This window comes from Haliotis cracherodii, unplaced genomic scaffold, assembly GCF_022045235.1.
Source record: "Haliotis cracherodii isolate W230 unplaced genomic scaffold, xgHalCrac1.p SCAF_9, whole genome shotgun sequence".
NCBI classification, from domain to species: Eukaryota; Metazoa; Mollusca; class Gastropoda; order Lepetellida; family Haliotidae; genus Haliotis; species Haliotis cracherodii.
The window spans coordinates 19,669,467-19,693,757 of record NW_027266343.1 but is presented as its reverse complement, the minus strand read 5'-3'; the positions used below and the strand labels follow the sequence as shown (position 1 = coordinate 19,693,757).

The window sequence follows — 24,291 nt, the reverse complement described above, 5'->3', positions numbered from 1 at the left end:
CTATTCTCAGACACATTCTTTTAAGAGAAAAAATAAATATCACATATCATTGTAATCTTGCATCTCCATTCAGTTCTAACACATGTGACAACTGTTGTGCACATAATTTTGTAACAGTCTTTGAGACCACACATGGTGCACAGTCAGACTGTTGTCATGGATGTTACCAAAAATTATTTCATCAATTGAAAGAAATGGAAATCAATATTTGAATTTATGATCAGGCCAATATTGTAGCATTATTCTATGAATAAACTTTAGCAATGAAATCAGAAAAAAACAATTTAAGTTAAAATTTTGGTATTTTTCAAAAGATCTCCATAAGTTGTGATTTACCATCATTAATGTTACTTCACAAAATAATAAATTTGTCAAAATAAAGGTCTTCTCAAAACCCTTATTTCAAACTGAACATTTCAGGGATGAGCATAATATTGAGGATTTAAAAAAGTGGTTACCATTTCTTGTGTTGGCGACAAACATTTCGAACGGAATTTGTTTCATCAAGCAAACACTCATCCCTGATATGCATTCATGTTTGTGACCACAGTCACTTCTCAGACCACTTCTCTGAATTTTAATCAAATTTGAAGATATTTCTTTTAAATACCAAGGGGCAGAAACTTCTCAAAATGTAGCATTTATTTAAAACGGTCTCAAACAAGTGATCACATCACCCCCTGGCATGGTTGTTGTTATCAAGTGGAACAGTATAACACTATAAGGTGATACCTCAATATAATTTCATGCCAACATTTCACAAGTTTTTATCTTTGATACATATTTCACTTGACAACTGATACAGAGCTAACTACTCATGTATCCAGTGACACTAAAGTGTCAAAAAGCATCCCGTCTTTAGAAGACATGGCTTGGTGAGATTCTGGTTTGTGAATCTCATTTCATCATAAACGTAAAACAACCAAAACAAATAGAATCTTTCCCCTTTTGAGTGCCACATAAACTTTCAAACTTTGAATTGGCACTTTCATAGAAAAATGCAATCTATCCAAGTCAGGGTTTATTATTAACACAAAAAGTAGCATAGGACTAACAAGGATCTTCATTAATGACTGCCCTCATGCCCTTGATTGCACTGCTGCTACGAATATATGTATACAAGATATTAAATTTCTTGGGGAAAGTAGAATTTGTTTCAGAACTTAAACAAGCCAAACATATATCATAAATATATCAATGACATTTCCTTTTATACATATATTTTAGAAGCATAAAAAAATATGAAGTTTAACATTATTTCTTGTTAATTAAATGGTAGACATTAAATATTACAAAAACATTTTTAAACAATTTAAACCAAACTCATTTTTTCATCCATTACTTGATTACACTAGTTATCAGAGTGGCATACCAATCATAGAAGTAGTCTTACAACCTTATTGACTAGTTGCAGCATACTTTTACTTTTAGAAAGTTTCATATATTCTCTCCATAAGTAGAACAGACATAGCCTGAGGTGTATACAATCAGACAAATTTCATTTTACACCACTACAGAGTCAAAGGAAAACAATGTAACAGTTTCCACTGATAACTACTGGTAGTTTGAAGACAAAATGTCAACATCCTTACCTCAAATTAGACGAAGTCTGGCCATGATTTGTTCAAACATAGCCTTGCAGAGAATGTTTGATACTTGCTACTTTTCAAGCAGTTATTCAATCAAGAAGTAAAGTGTAATTTGGTATTAACTCCACAATGATAAAATAAAGGTCCTAATTAATATGAGGCTTTAGTCAACATTGCAATACAAAGAATTCTTTCGGTGGGTTATGGAACTTCAAAAAATTCAACATCATGACTACCACAAACCCACAATATCAATGATCAAAGAGGATCGATGGTATTTCATGTCTGGCCAAATAACCTTTTCATCAAAATTGCCAGGGGTTTTCCAACATTTTATAATTAAGTCATTTTTAGATGCCATTTTCTTCCCCTGTAACATACAACATGTATCAGGTTATTTAAAATCAACCATCAAAAGATGTAGTATCGACGATTTGATGCCTGTTAAATAATATAGCACCAAATTTTCATATAAAGAGACAATATAAACACAATCATACGTCTGTCAATCATTCATCCATTTCTTTCATACTGCACACCAAGTTTTCATCATGTTAAAAGTCTCCTTTTGGGACATTGGCGGGCCCTGAAAAGGGCCCAAAAAAACTGATGATGTGAAATAAAAAAATAATAAATACACTACATGATGGACAGAGGTGTTATGATATACATTGTGCAGTTCCTTAAGTGCTAATAAGTTCACGTGATTGTATACATTCAATAAATTCTTTCGTCAATCTGAAATAACACAAACATCAACATTTCTCCTTTAAGAGTTCAACATGGCACGGAAAATATTCATGTATGTATCTAACCGACGCCTTTCACATTGTCACTTCTTCATTCCTGCAATGTTGTTCATCACAATAACAATAGACACTAAAAAGTAAATGGCAGTGGGCTGTCAAACTTCTTTTGACACTTGACATGAGTTGCAAAGCTAATAAAACGTGCCTGCTTGAATCACAAACCTTTCAGCACAGCATCATCTACTCAGTCTCTCCCCTTTAAGATGCAAATCTTCTTCAATCACCTTTGCAATAGAAATACTGTCTACAGGGGTAAATGATATTGACACACATGTCAAATCACATAAACAGTTCCTGGTAGTAGAGATTAGCGTGTGAAACTTTTACAAGAAACATGAAACTCCAGCCCATGTAAACTTTTCGTAAAATAGGGTTACTATGACTGAATGACAAAAGCACAAAGTAAACTTCAGAAAAAGGTACTTTTAAAAGAGAATTCACAAACCAATAAGTAAATATATTAGGGATGGAAAAAAAGCAAGAATGTCAACTAGCCGGAATAGTGATAACATATGGCAATTACCCCACCCACCCCAAGAATGTTTGAAATTCTACTAGCCCTCAGATACCTTTAACATTAACAAAACTGGTCCGGCCTTGCGGGCTAGTGCTAATTTCCATCCCTGTATATCAATAATATCAATGGGTCATAAGTAGAGTGATAATCCATGTATCTTTTTTTTGTTTTTATATATTTTTCATATAAAAAAGTATGTGGTAAAAACATTAGGAAGATTCATTCTTTAGTTCATATGTCAGAAAGGACACTTGATCCTACATTGGCTTTCCCATGGAGCATTTGGTAAAAAAAATTATTTTTTTAAATACACGTACAAATGGCATTATCACATTATACTTATGGTCCATTAGATCAAAATAATCAAGCAACACTATCCTTACTCTGAATAGAATACTCTTGCTTGAACATCGTGCTACAAGTACACTACAGGAAACAAGGCTAAACTACATCTTGATGGAACAGGTGACATTATATGAATCAATCATTAACTATACAGAAGGGGGGGGGGGGGGGGGGGGCGAGTTTACATCACCCCAACATATATTCAACTTGAAAAAGGTGCATTAACATTTAAAAACATTGCTTCAAAATACTCATCAGGGTCATGGGAAAGTTATCATGATCAGTATGCAAAATCTTGTGAACCCTTCATAATTTGTGTGATTTAATGCTGATTGTTGAACAAAAACCATCAAACTTACCAAAAAGAAGATGACAATACCTTGGAAGAGTCCAAATGAATTTTGAAACAAATAAATGAAAAGCAAATGAACAATTAAAGACAATTTCCCTGTCATTATTCACAATCACAAGAAATCAGGCAACAAAGAATATTCCGATTTTGGCATACTTTTAACCTTTAAGCAACAGTGAACCCAATTTTACCCAAACAAAATATTAAAACAAGACCCACATAAAACCCACCCATCTTTCATACATGCACCCTCTTCTTATCAAATATGAAAGCATCACATTTGTAAACAAAATCACAGAAGTTTTGCTCAAACAGCACCTCAGAGCAACAGGTCATAAAAGCACTCATTTAACCTGTGTAGTAGGTATTGCACTATTTTGCTCATAACTTAGATGCCGAATATATCACATGAACTTTAGCATACTAATTTATGTACAATAGATTAAAGAACTGCACAAGTACGTGTATGGTGACCAGAGGGGCTATAGATGAAGAATAAATCTATGATAAAAATGCATGGTATGTTAATAAGTATTTCCTCTGGTCTTACAGACGGCTGAAGAAAATGTACAATGATATGTCCACGCATCTATGACTTTAAAAGTTGATGATGTCAAAAATCCAACAATATGAGTCTATGAAAATGCCATACAATGACAATACTGATTCAAGCCTTTACAAAAATAAACTTGGAATGACTTTGATTGTGGGACCCTTTGGCCTTGAATGACAAAAAAGTCATCCCTTAAAAAAAGTCTATGCTTGGACTGGTACTTTCAGTAACATCTTCAAATGACTTGTCATATCGTCACACCTGGGTACAGCATTTTCATTGTTCATCCAGTGGGATGGAGGTTTCGGCAGTACTTTTGGTGAGGGTGGGTCGCTAAATTTAGCACCAGCATAGGCATTTGCCTGTGCATCAAGGATTTCTTCTAACTTCGTTGATTGCATCTCACTCTCGGACGGGCAACGACTCCTCTTCTTGGCTCTATCTCCATCCTTTCGCCTGTCAGAGCTGGGATTTGAGATCAAACCATTTGAGTAGGGTGTAGAATGTTGTGAAAATTTCTGAGCCCGTTTCTCAGTCATAATGTCCTTGGGCCCTGAAACCCTCTTTGGCACTTGTTTAACGTGTTTCGGTGACATTTTCACCTTTTCGTCTCGCTGGGAAATATACTTCCCATTTGACCTTTTAGGTTTGTCCTTAATGTTCGACTGCGACATACCAAGTGTTGACAGGACCATTTGAAAGATCACGCACACTTCTTTATCGAACACACAAAGTAGCCGATCTTCAGGGATAACCAACAGCAGATCTGTAGGGTGTAGAATCTCCTGACAGCTGTACTTCAACGAATTCTTGAACACAACAAATCGACCTCGGTTTGTTTACTTCAAGATGGCGTCCACTATTTATCTTTCAGCGACCTGTAATTTTCTTCTGCTCGTAGATTCAGTAAACTGCTTGCAACCTCCAATATAAGTACAAAAGTGTCTCCTTAAATTCAAGAAATGATTTCTTCAATTTCCAAACTTTCAAAGCCAAATAAATCAACCAAAACTCTGGGCAACTGCCCTCCTTTCTCCTCTTCCTTCCCTTCTTTCCACCGTCTCGCTCGCTTCTCGTCAAACCAGCTTGCCAATCAGGTGCGTTACACGGCACCACGTGACCACAACAACCAATCGTCTTGTGTTTATTTTAATCGCCTCTCGTCATCTGGCTATTTTCGTATTACTCAGTCAACAAAACAAACTTGTGTTTTAATTACACTTTTTAAAAATATGTATTTATGAGACTATGATTTTCCAATAGTAATCGTAAATTGTTAAGTTTAATACAAAATGTCAATTTTATTTATCTGTCAGAAGGAGGTATTTCCTACGGATCTGACGTCACTACCGTAGGCGGGGAATCCTTTATTTGATTATCATCCGAGAGAAGTGCCTGATAAGTGTTCGATCTGAAGTGAATGTTACTGGTACTAATACATCGAAACCGAGATATTTAACTGCACATAGAGGTGAGGAAATGCTGTATGATTGTGTATATTTTTATTTATTCATTGGGAAAAGTGTAGAAATCATTTTGTGTGATAAGGAAAGATCGGCCCATAAGCAACTTGATGGCCATTGAAAGGACTGACATGTTTGCACGGAGTTCACGAGCTAAGCAATTTTTCTGGTGCTAGGCGTTCATCATTATGATCCTAATTTTCTAATCAAAGACGAGCTAGGCTATATACGACTAAAAATGTAAATGCTTTGAAGCAGCGTGGAGGGGTTTTCTAAAACGCAGATACGTTATAAGAAAGGTCAACATTGATCTTGCCTGGTCCAGCCCACTTTCCATGTCGGTAGCAGAACCTGGCGATATTAACTCGGTCAAACCCAAACACACTGCTCCACGTAATGTACAGTTGAGTCTATGTATAACTGGATCATTATATATCACAGTAGTGGCCACGCTTTAGAGGATGTTAGCCTCTTGCCCACCGTATTACAAAAGTACCACATGCAAAAAGACATGCCCGATTTAAAGAGACACTATTATCATGTAAACGAATCTGTTGTCGGCCAGTATGGGTCCATATCTTTATTACAAATAATTGAAATAATTCCTAAACTTGAGTTTACAATTAGAATCATAATAAAATGAATCCATCTGTAATGAAAACAAATGTCAGGATCAGGATATTGATTATTACTTTTGGTTGAAATGAAATATGAAGATTGGTTTATGCTAGGCCTATTTCATAGGGCTTGTAAAAAAATATTACTGTCTAGGTGAAGGTCATACAAAAAAACACATATTTGGGGTGGGTCATGAAAATGGACATTTTATAGTAATATGAAGTGCCTTTAATTTTTTTTCAGGGAGGATCATGAAAAAAATGTACAAGAACATGGGGAGGGTCATCCAAATATATGACAAGCATTAGATGAAGGTCACTATTTTCAGAACGTTAGTGCTTGAAAAAAAAACGACCCACCCCACCTGTAAATAACTGGTCCCTTACTAGCATAGATTTTACTTGTCTATATCAGTATACCAACTTTGACATGGGTCATTGAAGGACACAGAAGCCCTTTCTTTAGAATTGAGTTCAGTAGTAGATGCCTTTAAGACTTCAGTAATTACACAGTGGCAGATCACATGGCAGATGCTTAAGCCTAGCAGAGGACCATGTTTTCTTTATTAATTAATCTGTTATGCTAACAATTTAGATAACAATGTTGTATACTGTGTCTGGAGACTTGTCTGATTGTTGTTGTCTTTACATAAATTACTTGTTATTGTGTTGCCAATGGGCTGAATAGTATTTTGTACCATTAATTTAGACTTATATCAACAAAGGCCTGTCATTAAAAGAAATGGTTAACAGCCACTGTCCTCTAAATAGTCAAGTAGATATTATTTGTTACCAATCAGTTCCCTGTTATGACACCCAGCCCCAACACTACATCTTCATTGTACCTCACTGGCTTCTCTCACATGCTTAAACAGTATTTTATTTCCTGCAAAACGGATTGGTCAACATGCCCAATGCCTTTTTAAAGACCTCTCTGATACAAGAACATTCGCTGTGTGCAAAATATGCTACAGTCGGAAAGCGCACGTTAAATCTTCTATATCAGTCAGTCAGACAAGAACATTTATATAATATATCACAACACACAGTGGATGATGCAAGGTTCAACATTAAATATATATAAATGTACCAAAAATGTCTAACATACTTTAAAGGCTTTTGAAACATTTTCTTAGAGTAAAATATGCATGAACAGATTTTATTAGTCTAATATTTGTTTCAGATGACAGAGTTATATGTCCAAACAACATGTTTTTAATATCATAATCTTTTATATAAAAGGAACAGTTTGATGTTATATCCGTATATTTTTTACATGGAAATAAATAATGAAGATTATCTTCAAAATAATTATCACAACTACACTAAGGATCAGTAACATTGTCTCATTGGAGTCATCATTATGTTGTTATCTTGTACGCTAGTTCTACTGTGTGTAAGTAAACCTATCATTTTGTATGTATATTAATCTATGTGCTCTCAGTATTCACCTGATGAAAGACAAGGAGTAGCTCTGAAACATCGTAATAAAGAATAAAAGAAGTTCTTATCCTTAAAAAAGTGTCCAATTTTCAACAATTCATGTTCTTCCAAGTTATAAAAACTTCAGTCGAATAGATAATGCTGCCTAATTGTTGTCATATTTTTAGAAGTACAAATCATCCCCAAGCCCCACCTTTCGAAATTTAGGTGAGTCCCAGTATAGCCAATATTCATTCTTTAGTCAGTGCACCAGTTCATAGGAAGAAACAGAATGTAAGCACATTAAGGCTGTGGTACGAAAGGTACTTGTTGACTGATACATCATGGTACAACATGATCAGAATGTTATACCAGATGATGTTGGTCTGGTTTATTCCTCCAGTGAAGGGATTTAATAGTCTGCGACTCTATCCACTAGTCTGAAGCCCCTGTCTAATAAAATGTTGGTGTGGTCCAGTAAGATCAACTTGTACTAGTCCATGTATTAAGATAAACATCTTGTGAAAAACAATGCCAAAATTCATTTTTGGAACACACTGATTTAATTAGTAGATTTGAATAAAGTTTTAACATCCAATCCATCATTTTCAAAAGTAACAATGGATGCAAATTCCGGACTGTATTTCCTTGAAATGTTTACAGGGTTTAGAGTCTATGCAATCTATATGTAGGTCAAAGTTCATGGTTTGTGCCATATCTTTAGTGTATAGTATTTAGATAGTATCCAGGAGCTTATGCTGAGGTTTATGTGGGTAAAGATACTTATGTGAATCTTTGACGAAGGTCAGCTGCCAGGCAGGTAGTACCGCATTGTCAAAGGCAAACTGAAATATGTTAAGCACTTAAAGTTTGTCAGTACAATCAGAGATGACGATGCAGTGTATCACAGTATGATATCATGGTATTCTTCTGGACCCAAACGTCAGCAGCCAGTCCACCATCCCATCATTTCAACATTAGGGAGGAGGACCTGCTCAGGTCAGTTTCTAAAATAAACTGGGAATGATCTGACTTGCTGGTCTTTGACCTCAGTCTCCAAGCTATATGATATTTCACTGTGTATCAGATGTCAGCACAGTATTTAATTTAATTGTATATGGGAATTTTTTTCGTCTTAAATATACAAGAACCTGATTGAATTACAAATCCAAAATTAAAAAGACTGATGCCCAATATATATATAATGCAGTGCATGTTATCAGCCATCCTTTGTAATCATGCTGATATGAGAATTATAATTCAAGTCTGTATGAATAAACATCTCATGATTATTTATGGCTGATGAAGCTAGTATATTTGATAAGGTTGTAGTGGATGTTATACAGTTAACAATGTCTTTTGTTCAAATGGTACATAAAAATAGCCTTTTCCTTTTCCACAAATTGAGGTCATTTCAAACTTTTACTAAAGCATTATTAAGTTGATCTGTGAGTTGTGTCAAAGATTTAATCAATCAATTTAAATGCTACAATTAGAATAAAATAGTTTAGATTCCTCTTCATTTACCCTGCAACTCTTTTTATTAGAGAAATGCAGACATATTATTTCAAAATTTACCTAAGATTAATTGTTGACTTTTCCAATAATCATTATAGTGATTAATCATATATGTACTATTTATGTTATTGTTGGCTGCTGCAAACAAATAGCTGAAAATGTTGAAAAAGGAAACCTCCTGCATTTTAGACAATGGTAAGGTTTCAAGTAAACCAAGCGACCTAAGCAACTTTATTTCAAGTGAGAGAGCAGAAGGTCAGTGGTGCGACCCCAGACTGTGTCATGGTAAAAAAACATTTAAAGATGATAGTACTTGTTGCTACCCTGCCGTGTACTTGTCATTAGCGGGAGAAAACAAGGAGTGGTTGGCTCTGGGTATGTATGGGGGCACGGATGGCCCAGTCGTCTAAGGCACAGCGATTTGCTGTACAGAGTTGCATCCCTTGGGCACGCCAGAAACCTATGATTGTGGGTTCAAATCCTGGTTCGCCCCGATTATGTTTTTAGGTTTGTCAGCACCATACCCCTGCTCGTGGGTTTCACGGAAGTGATAAACGTCAGAGACCTGCATCACTTCGGGCTTCGGGCTTCGGGCTTCGGGCACCCACATTAAGCTGACACGCCGTGATATAACTGGAATAATGTTAAAAGCAGCGTTAAACCCAACTCACTCACTCACTCACTCACTCTGGGTATGTACACCGTGTCTCAGTGGGTCTGCATGTTACACTGTGGCATGGTATCTCAGTGGGCTAGCACTTTAAACCCAGCTTTAGAATGGACTAGTACACGTGCACGCACATGCACGCACGGTAGCAGGTTGCTTTGTTATCCCATAAATTTATTAAAATGGAAACATAGATGCATAAACTAGTCTAAGTAAGTAAAATCTCATATCTCTGATCACTGTCACAGAGCTACAGATAAGTTGCGTATTTGCGTAAAATACCCCCCTAAATTATTCAAAACCCTATCACTTTCAATTAACTTGCGTACACAAACGCATGCATTATAGAAAAACTCAAATGTATAAAAACAGCACATGTAAATACCCAATGAAGTTTTTTCAACATGTGTACAACAGAGCTAATTTCCAAAACACAATTACGAGCTAATTTACTTTCCGAATCAAGCCTATATTTAGAACTGTTATATACATCTAAAACATTTTAAAAAAATTTAAATCTCAAAATGTTACTCATTTTGGGAAAAAACCCAATAGAATGATGAATAGATAAGTGAAAAAATATTTGTTACCCAAAGAAAAATGTAATAACCCAATTAAAATAGAAACCTTCGATTAAAAACTCAATTACTCAGAAGTTATCTGGAGCACTGCTGTCCTGAATTACACATAACACATGGATTAGTGATATGGTATAGTAAATAAAACTTAGAGGTACTCAACGTGTTGATGTTGTTTGGCAAGAAAAGGTTAGTTGGTTTATTTTTACACTCATTTTTCACGCATGTGGTGCATGTAGACATAAATGTTAGGTTGCATTTTTCAATAATAGGTTGCACTGGTGCATGTTCTAGATAGCTAAATCGAGCCCTGCACATGCATGCAGATCACTATATGGGAGTACTAATCTTGAACATGACAATGGCAAGCAGAAAAAGAAGAGGGCAAGACATAGCTACACAGACATGGAGAGAATTTCGAAACAGATGATTATCATTCTTAATCACTAAACTTATAGAAAACATGAATACCGTATGTTAAACGACTTTGATGTGATGTCATAATCAAATGTCTGTGCTTATTTGAATGATAACCTATCCCAGTAATTATATCTGGCATTAGACACATACACAATCGAGGCCAGGAAGAATATGTCATTCATTCTATTATACTATGGCCCTCAGTCAGTGGTCATGAATTTCTTGGTGGGACCGACACGACAATCTGGTTATCAACATCAGCTGCCCCTGTTGGTACAGATAGCGTTCAACATCAGCTGGCTCTGTTGGGACAGAGTGTTCAACATCAGCTGTTCCTGTTTGTACAGATATTGTTCAAAATCAGCTGTTCCTGTTGGGACAGTGTTCAACATCAGCTGTTCCTGTTGGGACAGAGTGTTCAACATCAGCTGTTCCAGTTTGGACAGAGTGTTCAACATCAGCTGGCTCTGTTGGGACAGTGTTCAACATCAGCTGGCTCTGTTGGGACAGAGTGTTCAACATCAGCTGTTCCTGTTGGGACAGTGTTCAACATCAGCTGTTCCCATTGGGACAGAGTGTTCAACATCAGCTGTTCCTGTTGGTACAGATAGTGTTCAACATCAGCTGTTCCCATTGGGACAGAGTGTTCAACATCAGCTGTTCCTGTTCGGACAGAGTGTTCAACATCAGCTGTTCCCTTTGGGACAGAGTGTTCAACATCAGCTGGCTCTGTTGGGACAGTGTTCAACATCAGCTGTTCCTGTTGGGACAGTGTTCAACATCAGCTGGCTCTGTTGGGACAGAGTGTTCAACATCAGCTGTTCCTGTTGGAACAGTGTTCAACATCAGCTGTTCCTGTTGGGACAGTGTTCAACATCAGCTGGCTCTGTTGGGACAGAGTGTTCAACATCAGCTGTTCCTGTTGGAACAGTGTTCATTATCAGCTGTTCCTGTTGGGACAGAGTGTTCAACATCAGGTGTTCCTGTTGGGACAGTGTTCAACATCAGCTGTTCCCATTGGGACAGAGTGTTCAACATCAGCTGTTCCTGTTGGTACAGATAGTGTTCAACATCAGCTGTTCCCATTGGGACAGAGTGTTCAACATCAGCTGTTCCTTTTCGGACAGAGTGTTCAACATCAGCTGTTCCCTTTGGGACAGAGTGTTCAACATCAGCTGGCCCTGTTGGGACAGTGTTCAACATCAGCTGTTCCTGTTGGGACAGTGTTCAACATCAGCTGGCTCTGTTGGGACAGAGTGTTCAACATCAGCTGTTCCTGTTGGAACAGTGTTCAACATCAGCTGTTCCTGTTGGGACAGTGTTCAACATCAGCTGGCTCTGTTGGGACAGAGTGTTCAACATCAGCTGTTCCTGTTGGAACAGTGTTCATTATCAGCTGTTCCTGTTGGGACAGAGTGTTCAACATCAGGTGTTCCTGTTGGGACAGTGTTCAACATCAGCTGTTCCTGTTGGGACAGATAGTTTAACATCAGCTGGCCCTGTTGGGACAGAGAGTTTAACATCAGCTGGCCCTGTTGGGACAGAGTGTTCAACATCAGCTGGCCCTGTTGGGACAGAGATTTTAACATCAGCTGGCCCTGTTGGGACAGTGTTCAGCATCAGCTGGCCCTGTTGGGACAGAGAGTTTAACATCAGCAGGCCCTGTTGGGACAGAGAGTTTAACATCAGCTGGCCCTGTTGGGACAGTGTTCAACATCAGCTGGCTCTGTTGGTACAGAGAGTTTAACATCAGCTGGCCCTGTTGGTACGGACACTAAAGGTGTGTTGTTCCACCAAGACAATGCCCATGTGCACAGGTTACCGTGGCTGCAATGCGTGACTGGCTTTGAACTCACTGGGCATCTTCTGTATTTACCAGATTTACCCCTCTTCCCTAATTCGAAGAAAGAACTGACTGGTGAGTATTATGCAAATGAAGATGAAAATATTCCTGCTGTGGGAGATATTTTACACCACCGGGAGGAAGTCTTCTCCAGCATCGTTAGCAGAAGTGTGTGGCCCGGGGAAGAAATTATCTTGAAAAATAATTTGCAACAAAAAAAATCCATCGATGCAGAACTTTTCAGGCACTCCTAGAGCACATTTAACATAATAAGCTTCAGTATAATAAACCTCTGCATAGAATTAACAGTTCTGAAATAAAGCTCTGTGTGGAAATTGTAATATCACCTCAAGTGTTATTAATAGTATATTCATGCCAGTTGTGTCTATGTGTGAAGAAACACTGCCATGGATAGAGGTTGGGCTTGTCTATTGTAATCACACAAGCCTGTCTGGTGTCATGTCACCTTAGATTGAATATTGGATTGAAAAGTCATTATAGATCTGTATTAACCTGTTTTCATTGAAATTTGATCAGTGGTGAGCATGTAATAGACAACAGCAAGACTTCCTATTCCATTCATCATAATACTTTGTGACACAACATCATAATACTTTGTGACACAATGTACATCATTGTCCCAGAGATCACATGCCCCAGCTATTAAACTCTGGAACAGTTAACAGATTACAAAATTAATGATGACAGCAAAACCAAAAAATATGAATTAACACAAATAATTAAATGTTATGAATTGTGATTTCAGACCTGGAACTAGATCTTGTCAGATAGTTTACGGTTGCCTCAGCTGGTGACATTTTAATGTAGATACACTACAGAAGTATTGGGATATCACATTAGAAACAAGTTTTCAAGCCAATGGGTCCTATTGTTAAAAGATAAAGGTTTCCGGGGTCCCTGGATTCAAGTACTATAACCCAGTTGGGAACCCATGTGTGTTTTGAACACTGCCAAAGCTTTCAGCCTTTACATGTATTGTGGAAAATTAACATTGAGTGGAAGATACAATAGGAATATTCTTCTACTTCACAGCTTCACATCACTGTTTTAAATATTTCACTTATGGATTAACAGGGATCAATTTCGCTACATATCCAAGCTGCACCAGTAAAGGTTAGCGTAGCGCAGGTAACTTTTCCTACAAGTGCACTGCAGTGGTTATATTTGATAAAAGTGGAAATGTTTTAGAATTGGCTTCCAATCTTTTTGAATCCAGGAAACAAAATTTTATGAAATTAGTGAAATACACAGGTGGTCTGAATGCAGTGAACTAGTAGAACTAATTCTTCACAATTACCACTAGAACAGTCACTCATGAAGTTACAATCACAACAAACAGACACTTTGATACTTCTTTTTGAGGTTGTTTACTGGATATCATGATGTGAAAAGCCATATTCAGATTTACCTAAAATAAAATACTGGAGCACATTCTCAAGTTTATGTTCTCTTTGAATTTATGTAATATTCAAAATAACTGAAAATACAGTGTTTCAATTTATGATAACCAGGTGCGGCCACTAATTTGGTCGTGCAACCTGATTAATTTACTTGGTTGCACCTGGTGCAGGTGGTAAAATTAAAAGAAATCGTACCCTGTTTAATTATTTTAACATTAAATATACTGGTAACTTGACAAGCTTTCTGAAATATTTAGAACTAACCACAACTGACCATGATGTCTCATATTTAGACATGCTCAGCTGTACTCCATAACCACTCTATGCCCGATATGCCGTCTCATATGTAGACATGCTCAGCTGTACCCCATAACCACTCTATGCCCGATATGCTGTCTCATATTTAGACATGCTCAGCTGTACTCCATAACCACTCTGTGCCCGATATGCTGTCTTATATTTAGACATGCTCAGCTGTACTCCATAACCACTCTATGCCCGATATGCTGTCTCATATTTAGACATGCTTAGCTGTACTCCATAACCACTCTATGCCCGATATGCCGTCTCATATTTAGACATGCTCAGCTGTACCCCATAACCACTCTATGCCCAATATGCCGTCTCATATTTAGACATGCTCAGCTGTACCCCATAACCACTCTATGCCCAATATGCCGTCTCATATTTAAACATGCTCAGCTGTACCCCATAACCACTCTATGCCTGATTTGCCGTCTCATATTTAGACATGCTCAGCTGTACCCCATAACCACTCTATGCCTGATATGCCGTCTCATATTTAGACATGCTCAGCTGTACCCCATAACCACTCTAAAGCCATTCATATCAGTGATTGACTTATTTCGATAGCTAGCGCGTCTGCCCGGAGTGCGGAAGGTCCGGGGTTCGATCCCCGGCCGTGTCATACCTAAAGACATTAAAAGATGGTACTTGCAGTTACCCTGTCTGGCACTCGGCATTATGGGGCTAAAACAAGGACTGGTCGGCTCGGAGTCAGTATACTGTGTGGGTATTCATGTTAAAATGTTAAACTGCGGCATGGTATCTCAGTGGGCTAGCACTATTAATCGGCATCAGTCCGGACTAATACAAACACACACACACGTACATGCACGTTGCTTTTTAAGTGCAATAATCTTGGACGCGATTTTAAACCAAATTTTACCTCACCTCGCCTCACCTATTTCAATAATTATTTAATTCAGGGTTGAACGTTAACAGAAGTCTTCTAATTTGAGACTAGTATTATTCAGGAATGACTAAGGACAGTTCCATGTGGACTATCACTTTTGCCATTAGGTCTGTGTTTGACACTAGCAGATTAATTTTGTGGTTTAGTAAAAATGTAAACGAATTTCAACCCCAAAATTGTTTATGTTTAAGCACTGCATTCAGTTTACCATGTTATCTAAATTTAAAAAAGAATTAGATTACAGGTCCCAAATAGGTTAATTCATGCTCATATTGAGCCATGATAGTAAGGAGAGACTTGTTCTTTGTTATCAGTCCTCTGCACAAGCTCCTCACAAGGATAGCCCATTCGCAGAGCTCCCGATACCATTACTGCCACCAGTCACAGCTCCCCACTGTGACATGCAGCCAAAACCATGCATGGAGTTGAACTCACAACTGACTGACCGTTATCTTTCGAACAAGTTATGACTAAAATACTTTTCCCTTTGCTAAATTATTTTCATTGTTTGTCAAATTGGAATTCTATTTCACTTCAACTATCATGTGATTGCTGTAGTAAGAATGTAAGGGGGGAAGTTGGGTACTTTTCTGTTAGTCTACAAACTCAAACCAATCTGATTAAACAAACAAAACACAAATTCATCTGGGAAATAGTAAATCAACCATAATCCATTTCGAAATTCACTATGATAGCTTTCCCAAATACATACACATACACAATATTATAAGTGTCACCACGTCTTGAGGTTAAAGGGCAAATTTCAAGATGCTTGCAAAAGCGGCTTCCACACTGCTGTCTGCGATGTTACTGGGAGGAGGTCACGTGCTGGGAAGGTGCTTGATCCCTGCAGTAATAAGGGAGACAACCCAGCAATTAGACTGCCTTGTAATGAAACTGAACAATACCCACTTGATGTAACAATCACTGCAGCGTGATCACACAGTGTGTGTTAGATGTAAGCCAGATGGTTGTCATTGTTTTTAGCCTCATTAATAGATGCTGCTGTGATTTCACAGACTACTGATACACTGAAACTACACTGAACTGTGATATGGCCTTCAACACTGTATGTGATACATACAGGCCAGTATCACAATACATGAGCATACAAAATGTGTAGAATTTACTTACTTAATGAAATAAAATCCCTGTCTTGCCCTGTGAGCTGTGTGCTGTTTGTAAGCTTGATGTCCTAGATGGGACTGAAAAGGTTTTGTCACTTGCTATTACCTGTGATGTCTGAAGTGACTGTCATGTATCAAAGTGACTTTGTTTTTTCTTTCTAAATAAAAAATACTTATACAGTTCATGGCCTTTACGCTCTTAATCTGGCATATAGAGATACGTATTGTATTATCTACTGTATCAAGATACGTATTGTATTGTGTCTACTGTATCAAGATACGTATTGTATTGTCTGCTGTATCAAGATTTGTATTGTATTGTATCTACTGTATCAAGATACGTATTGTATTGTCTGCTGTATCAAGATTTGTATTGTATTGTGTCTACTATATCAAGATATGTATTGTATTGAGTCTACTGTATCAAGATTCGTATTGCATCATGTCTACTGTATCAGATACGTATTGCATCGTGTCTACAGTATCAAGATACACATTGCATCATATCTACTGAATCAAGATGCGTATTGCATCATGTCTACTGTATCAAGATATGTATTGCATCGTGACTACAGTATCAAGATACATATTGCATTGTGACTACAGTAGACGTGATGCAATACTTATCTTGATACAGTGGACAGATAGATTGAGCGTTGTCATGATATTGCTGGAATATTGCTAAAAGCGGTGTAAAAGCATACGCACTCACTCAAACACTGCTGAATCGTGTTGGCTGCAGTGTTGAAAGATTATTTACCTTCCCATACACATAAGAGCAAGTCCTCTAATTTGAGAGAAGGGAATTCATCTGCATCATCATTTTTAAGTAGTTGTTTCTGTTTCTATATTAATATGCCCTGGTTTATTTTTCAGTAAGCTGTGATCCCGGTGGCGCCTCACTGCCAGTGATTATGCCTGTTGCTGCCTCCCAGAAGGACCCACAAATCGTGCAATACCACCAGCTCCTCCCCAAGCCACCCTCCTGCCATGCTGGCCATATTACCTCAAACTTTGTACCAAGTCCAGAGAACCTGTGCGGCGCCGAGTCCGTGGCACTGATGCCCGAAGGTGCCAGTCAGTTGGCCAGTCTGTCTGCTGCAGTGTCCGGAGTGGGCGAGAGTCAAGGTCACTACATCAGCACACACAGCCCCCCTATACTGAACCTCAGTCCCAACCTTAGCCCCACAGAACCACAGAGAACGTCACCCTTCTATGATCTACGAGAAAGCACTCGAAGACGCAGTATTCAAGGTAGGAGTCATTGTCATTTAAATATCGGCATTGGATTTTCAGATTTGTCGTGTCTTAGATTCTGACAAACATCGTATTGTGAAGAAAGAAAGAATTTTGTTTTGAATTTTGAGAAGTGAATATGTGCCCAGAAAGAATGGTTTTGGCAGTGTTTTTTGTGTTTCAGTGTATTGAAAGCAGAAGCTCTGTAGCCTTTATGGATATATGAAAGCATTAGTATGGTAGCTTGAGTTTAAACATAGCCAATGATTACATTCAGGTTTTTACAAATAGATATATTGGTTATTTTCTCACATGAAATAATTTCAAGCTCCATGTTGTATATACCACAAGTTTGTACTACTTATATCATGTACAGTGATCTGCCATCTTCATAGGATGTTGTGGGTTGTTAATCACAACTTGTAGAAAAATGTGCCCTGAATGAAGAAGATGGAGATTGGGGTTCAGTTATGTCTTGAAAGAAGACTACCTTGACTATATATGAGGAAGAGAGCTTGTTGAATCAAACTAGTAGATTGTAAGACATGAAGTTTTATGCAGTGAAGAATCTATGTTGGTCTTAATACATTTTAAGACTGATACACACAACTGAGATGTTTTTAGGGTTTTTTTGTTTTAAATTGAACATTGGCTGCAGATCAAGTTTGTCCAATTTTATTTTTCTGGATCCAGATTATATGTGTTGATAGGCTTACCCGTTTCAACATGAATAATTCTAAGAATATTTTGATGATAATAATTTCTTAACACTGAAGCTATATATATCTAGTTTGATTGGCCCGAGGACCAAAACTCAAGTTTCTTGCATGTCAACCCAGTTAAAATTTACAATTTATGTTTCATAACCAATAAGGGAAATAAAAATGGCTCACTCAAGTTCATTTCAAGTTCAAGACGTATGTCAGCTGTCTCCAATGATATGTCTCAATGTAGATTTTACTGTCCCCAGCATTATGGGTGAGCTGAGGCACAATTTCCTGACTTTTATGGAAATCCAAAAGTTCAGACTAGATATAGCTGTACATCATCCTATTTTTAAAGGAATTTCAAATTAGCATAGGATGTTGAACCCAAAATTATAATTTGATGTATAGTATGTCAGTCTTAAAATCATATAAGTCAAGGCAATTAAACAAATCTGTTACGACAGTGATGGATTTACTAATTTATGAAGTAGTCTCAAGATATACGAGTATATATATATATCTTGAGACTACTTCATAAACTTCATAAATTAGTAAATCCATCACTGACGTATATATATGTTATATCAGTTATTCTCCCTGTTAGTGTGGTAGGTTGATTCCAAAATATCTGTTATCTTCCTATTTTGACATTGACGTTAAAATGCAAAGTTGAATGTGGCTTTAATACTATATATTTCACGTCGAAATTAACTCGTTTTTTTATGCAGCGGGATATAATTTGGTCCCTATCATCGATTGCAGGGGTTCATCTATTATTATATACAGTTCTTAAGGGCTTTAGTTAATTTGAATGTATTGATCAATTTAGATTTTGAAGTGTGGATTAAAAATGTGGCAGTGGCGTTAACGGTGATACAATGAAATATAGATTTGTGAATTAATTGTTGAAGTTTTAGTCTCATATAGATCAATCTAGATATTGATAGTATTGATGTTAACCACGTTTTTATCAATAGCCCAGTAGTTGGAACATTGTTTGGCCAAAGTAGTATTATTTTGGGGGTAAATGATTTTGTATGCCTCAGTATTTCCATCCTTTGTGTCAGACAAGGCCACAAGTCATCCTACTGGCTTTTGATGGAAAATTCAGTCAGTGTTAACTGATTAACTTTGCTACTAAGTTTGAGTAATTGTTAATTTCTTGGTGTCACCATGCAATCACTGGCCAATAATTTAATAAAATATGCGTAGAATATGATCTGTAACACGGTCCCAGGACTAAAGAAAATTGATTGTGATGTCTTATCGGTTTCTGTGTTTCCTCTTCCACAAAGGGGGCAGATGGTAAGGTTGTGTGGAATATAGTGCCATTGACTCAGAAAACCATCATATTGGAAGAGGGCATGGGCGACCAAGTTGTCCTAGGCGCCTCAATTTGCTGTGCGGAGTTGCATCCCTTAGGTGTGAGGGAAACCTATGATTGTGGGTTTGAATTCTAAATTTGTTCTGATATTATTTCAATGTTTGTCAGCTTTTGCCAATGCTCCTGGGTTTCACCAAAGCAGTACATGTCAAAACCCAAACCCATTCATTCAAACTCTGATGTTATTACTGCTAGAAGTGATGTCAATTGTATCTTCATTTTTTATTAATGTCAAAATATGAAAATTGTCTCTTTTAAACAATATTAAAAATTATATTATTTAATATGTCTATTACACAGTGGTCATAAATGTAAGATAGAAACACATTTCAAATAAACCCTTTTGAACTTGAATGTGATAAATTATCCTATATATGCAGCACGAAATGCACTTATTTTTACTTTTAATAAAAATATAATTTAACAAATTTGACAAAATGAACATATGTTTTCTCTTAACTTTTTTTCGTGTAGTGATCACATGGTGTTATTGTAACCTTGTGCAATGTTTTAGGGTCTATGGATATGAATATTCCTTTTTAACATTATCATATGTCGTAAAAACATTATTTTGAAGCTGAGATCTTACAAATACAAAGTGTTGTCGGAATTGATCAGTAATTCCCATATAACATTTGTGTGTCTATACACAGATGTGGTTCCTTGTGACACGACACACGGGCCACTGTGTGACACACGCTGACACAGATCCCTCGTTGATTGCACACACGTGTGTGACGCAGAGGCAGTTCCCGGTCAGGGGATGGGCATTGTGTGTGATTGACAGCAGAAGAAAGATGCCTGTTCCATAGAAGCTGTATCACTTGTGTCTTTCAAAGTGAATGTTAAAAATGGATGGAGGTCTCTGTTTGGGCATGTACATTTCATGATGATTGACATGTCACTGAAATAAGCATCAATACCCTGCTTCAGCAATGATCAGTGGTCCGTTGACATGGTTTTGTTAGGTGTGTGCCGTCTTGTGTACAACAGCCACGCAGACTAACATAGCTTCTTTAATGGCTGCTTCCCATTGCAGTCTCATCATACTACCAAAAGCATTTTAGAGTTATATTTTTAATGGACTAGTGATTGCTGTTCAATGCAAATATAATCAATGAGCTTTTCTGATATCAGATCCTCCGTATTCTAGGGTGTTATTTAGAGATGGCAACCGTTACAATTTGGGAAGAATCATGATATTTTAAACCAAATGTTTCAAAGTGAAGGTATATAGTAATATTGATTTCTAAAATGTTACCATTAATTTGGAAGAAAAAAATTGGGTTTTTTTTTTTGGCATTATTTTCATTGTCACATTTACAACCAAATATTAATCAAATAATAAATAATCACTTGTTATAGCTCGTGGTGAGTAGGTTTACCAGTTTTTAAGAGTAAGGATAATAAAATGCAGTACTAAAGATATCTTTTTATATCAAAACCATTAACTGTGATTACTGATTGTTGTTTTTTAAATGACTAATGTTGGACGCTATCCTAGATATTCCTAATCGCCTTAGTTTGGGGTTGGCATCTTGGTATCATGTTTACTGATATCAGAATTTCATTATTATTTTTGTATCTTGTGAACCATCTGCATTTATTTTCAAGTTGGATGTGTCATAATGATGTCAGTTTTGCCTAAAACTTTACTTAATTTATGAAAGTTGGGATTATTTCAAATGACAATGTATTCTTATCATTTCACCTCAGGCAATTAATTGAGAGCGATAGACTTCATAAAGCTGACATAGTTGTCGTGACTTCAATCACTGTGATGACAGCAATGTCCTCACTTCCCTGCAGTCAGTATTGAAGCATTGTAAAAATCTACTTAGTCCCTTCATCAGCCTCAGTAGATCAAACCAAATATGTTCCTGAATAGACACGTAAAATTAAACAATACCCCTGTCTTCACCATTAACTTTTGTACCAAATAATATACAATGTCCTCGTTGATTTAAACACTTATTACATCACTGTTTGCCTTCCTTAATAACAGAACAATAACAGTGGGTCTGGTATATGGGAGACGTGGCCTCAGGTCATCGAGTACCCCAAGGCTTTTAAGGATGAGACACGTCCCTAAGCATTGTGATATATCTATTCTTATTTCTTGCAACCTCCTATCTATTGAGGCATGCCATGTTGCCTTGGTGGTATAGGTGAATAGGCTTCATGTCCTGAAGGTTAAACTTAAGCTTTAAATAATATTCTATTTTTGGGCCAAGAACAAAGAAGCGTTTAGGAAATTTGATAAAGCGTACATTTTTGTACTTTGAATTTTGAAAAGATTTATATACGGTAAGAACAATTGACTTGTCTGCTGGGGTAGCACAAATTGTTGGGGTTGATGCATGTCAAGTGTATTACCGGTACCAGATTGAATGTAAGACAAAGAGGAGCTTACTTCATGAGGACTAAATTAGTACCATATTAGATGTGCTCTATTTATCATTTACCGACCAATTGCTAATGATGACATCAGAAGTGATGTTATTGTTATCAGGATATTAACTTACTGCTGACGCTCCAAGCGATCATTGCTTCAAGATTTATTTTCAAGGGCAATGTTATAGCTTCATATTCTTGATTAATAACATTAATATTTTGAAGGATAAATTCTCAAAAGTAAGCAAATAAAGGGCCTACTCCAAAACAAGCTGAATGAGATTGGAGAATTACAGTGTCATAAGTAAATGTGGCCTGGAATGAACTCGGAGCAGTGTAAATACTCCCATTCTCTAATGCAACGCAACAAATGCTGCCCTAGCTCACTAACTTATTTATGAAAGCCTTTAGAATTACTTCAATTTCAGTATTGTTGGAAGATCCCTCATCAACATCAGGAACAACCATTTTGTTCATCTTGAATTATTGGTCATTTTTATGTTGTACATTTTCAGCAACATCTATATGGCTAGCAGTTGTATGGATGAAGTGCTCAATTGGAGCATGTTATGTTATTTTTTGCCAAAAACTCTATTTATGTTTGAGTTGCCTGCCCTTAAGTCCTGTGAGTTGTTTAAACAAGATTTTAGTAATAAAATGGTGTATCAGGTGTGGGAGAAAAGCAAAAGTGATGCAAGTGTTAGACATTTACCACTACGGTGAAACCCACAAGCATGAGTATGGTGCTGACAAACCTAGAAACATAACCAGAGTGATTCTGGGATTCTGGTTCTGCTAAGGGACACAACTCTGCATGGATAATTTCAGCACCTCAGATGACCAGGACATGAGATCCAGCGACAGACATGATTCAAGGGAAGGACAGTGACATAGAAACAATGTTGAGGGTATTCATATTTCACAACCAATTCTTTTCTGTGGGCCCTATCTGACACATCTTATGAGATGTCATTCATTTAGATTTTCTTATGAAATACTGTGTTCTTATTAACGTTCATTAAACAATTCTATTTACATTTATATGCCGTAAAGTATGATTATAAGGAACTTGAAGGGACCTTATATTAGTTCGTTATAACAGTAGTTTGTTATCATGGTTATAAGCACATGTACAGCATATATACAGCAAATGGCCGGAGCTAAAACATTTGTTAATTATATCCATCGGTTCGTTATAATTGTGTTCATTATAAACATAGTTTAATGTATATCGAAACATCATACCTATTTTTGTACAGTTCAAATCTGCATCAATATTTGTCAAAATTGTAATTCCTAACCCGAGAGAAGTCTACAATACTTGTCTTTGTTTAACCAGACTAGATTCTATGATCTATCAAAAATATTGTGCTGCATATCGCATATATTTAGACTTGTAAGAGCGATAATATTTTCTCAGAGATGGTATAAACTTTGTAGTCATTATTCCAGGAAAATCCTGGTTAATTTGGGTTTGGCCTTAGCCTGTCTGCATCATCGGTGATGAGGAATGCTAAACATAGATAGTTGCATGTGCAGCGGCCCTGACCAAAGGTGGACATAAACTGATAAAGACTGATAAACTCATTACTCGAAAGTGGGTGTGGCAAGGGAGGGGCCATTGACGATCCCAGAAAGCAGATGGATAGAGGGGGAAATATTGATCGTATTGATCGGCCATTGTTAGCCCTGTTTCACGTGCGTGAAGCCACGGGTCTCGTTGAATAATCCATAGCACATGTGACAGACAGGCAGCCTACCTGAGGGGACTGTCGGCCTGTATTGAGTTCATTGATGGAATCACACGCTCAGTTTCCGTGGAAACAAAGTTTGGGCTTTATTTTGTAATATGTCTCACTATTCCTTGCGACAGATATAAGATGAAAAAAGAATTCTGAACTGAAGGTGGTTTTATTTTGAAATTTTCCAAAACTTCAAAGTATCAAAAAGCATGTATTTTGGCTTTACTTTGTAACAGGTCCTGCTGTTGCTCACTATACATTATTTCATTATTTTTTTTTAATTAGCTGGAAATCAAGATGGTTTGATTTTCCAATTAAAACAAATTTCAATGTTTCAGTATTTGGTTTGAAACTTGTCAACAAATGTTTTT

At 37.0% G+C, this 24,291-nt stretch overlaps 2 protein-coding genes across 2 annotated transcripts in view; one reads left to right on the top strand and one right to left on the bottom strand.

Moving 5' to 3' along the window:
* Positions 1-4,368: 4,368 nt before the first annotated feature.
* LOC139451786 (proline-rich nuclear receptor coactivator 2-like) lies at positions 4,369-4,839 on the bottom strand. Its single transcript, XM_071233094.1, has one exon. The coding sequence runs from the start codon at positions 4,837-4,839 to the stop codon at positions 4,369-4,371; it is 471 nt and encodes a 156-aa protein (XP_071089195.1).
* A 697-nt stretch (positions 4,840-5,536) lies between these two features.
* LOC139452140 (E3 ubiquitin-protein ligase RNF38-like) overlaps positions 5,537-24,291 on the top strand; it is an 86,714-nt gene continuing 67,959 nt past the window's right edge. The window contains exons 1-2 of the mRNA XM_071233477.1: positions 5,537-5,636; positions 17,334-17,711. Of these exons, the coding sequence (XP_071089578.1) occupies positions 17,372-17,711 (340 nt within the window). The 5' untranslated portion in view covers positions 5,537-5,636; positions 17,334-17,371. The remainder of the gene's footprint in view (positions 5,637-17,333; positions 17,712-24,291) is intronic.

Excerpts from the sequence above, each read along its gene's own strand:
- LOC139451786 (XM_071233094.1), bottom strand. The coding sequence starts at position 4,839 with ATGTCGCAGTCGAACATTAAGGACAAACCTAAAAGGTCAAATGGGAAG.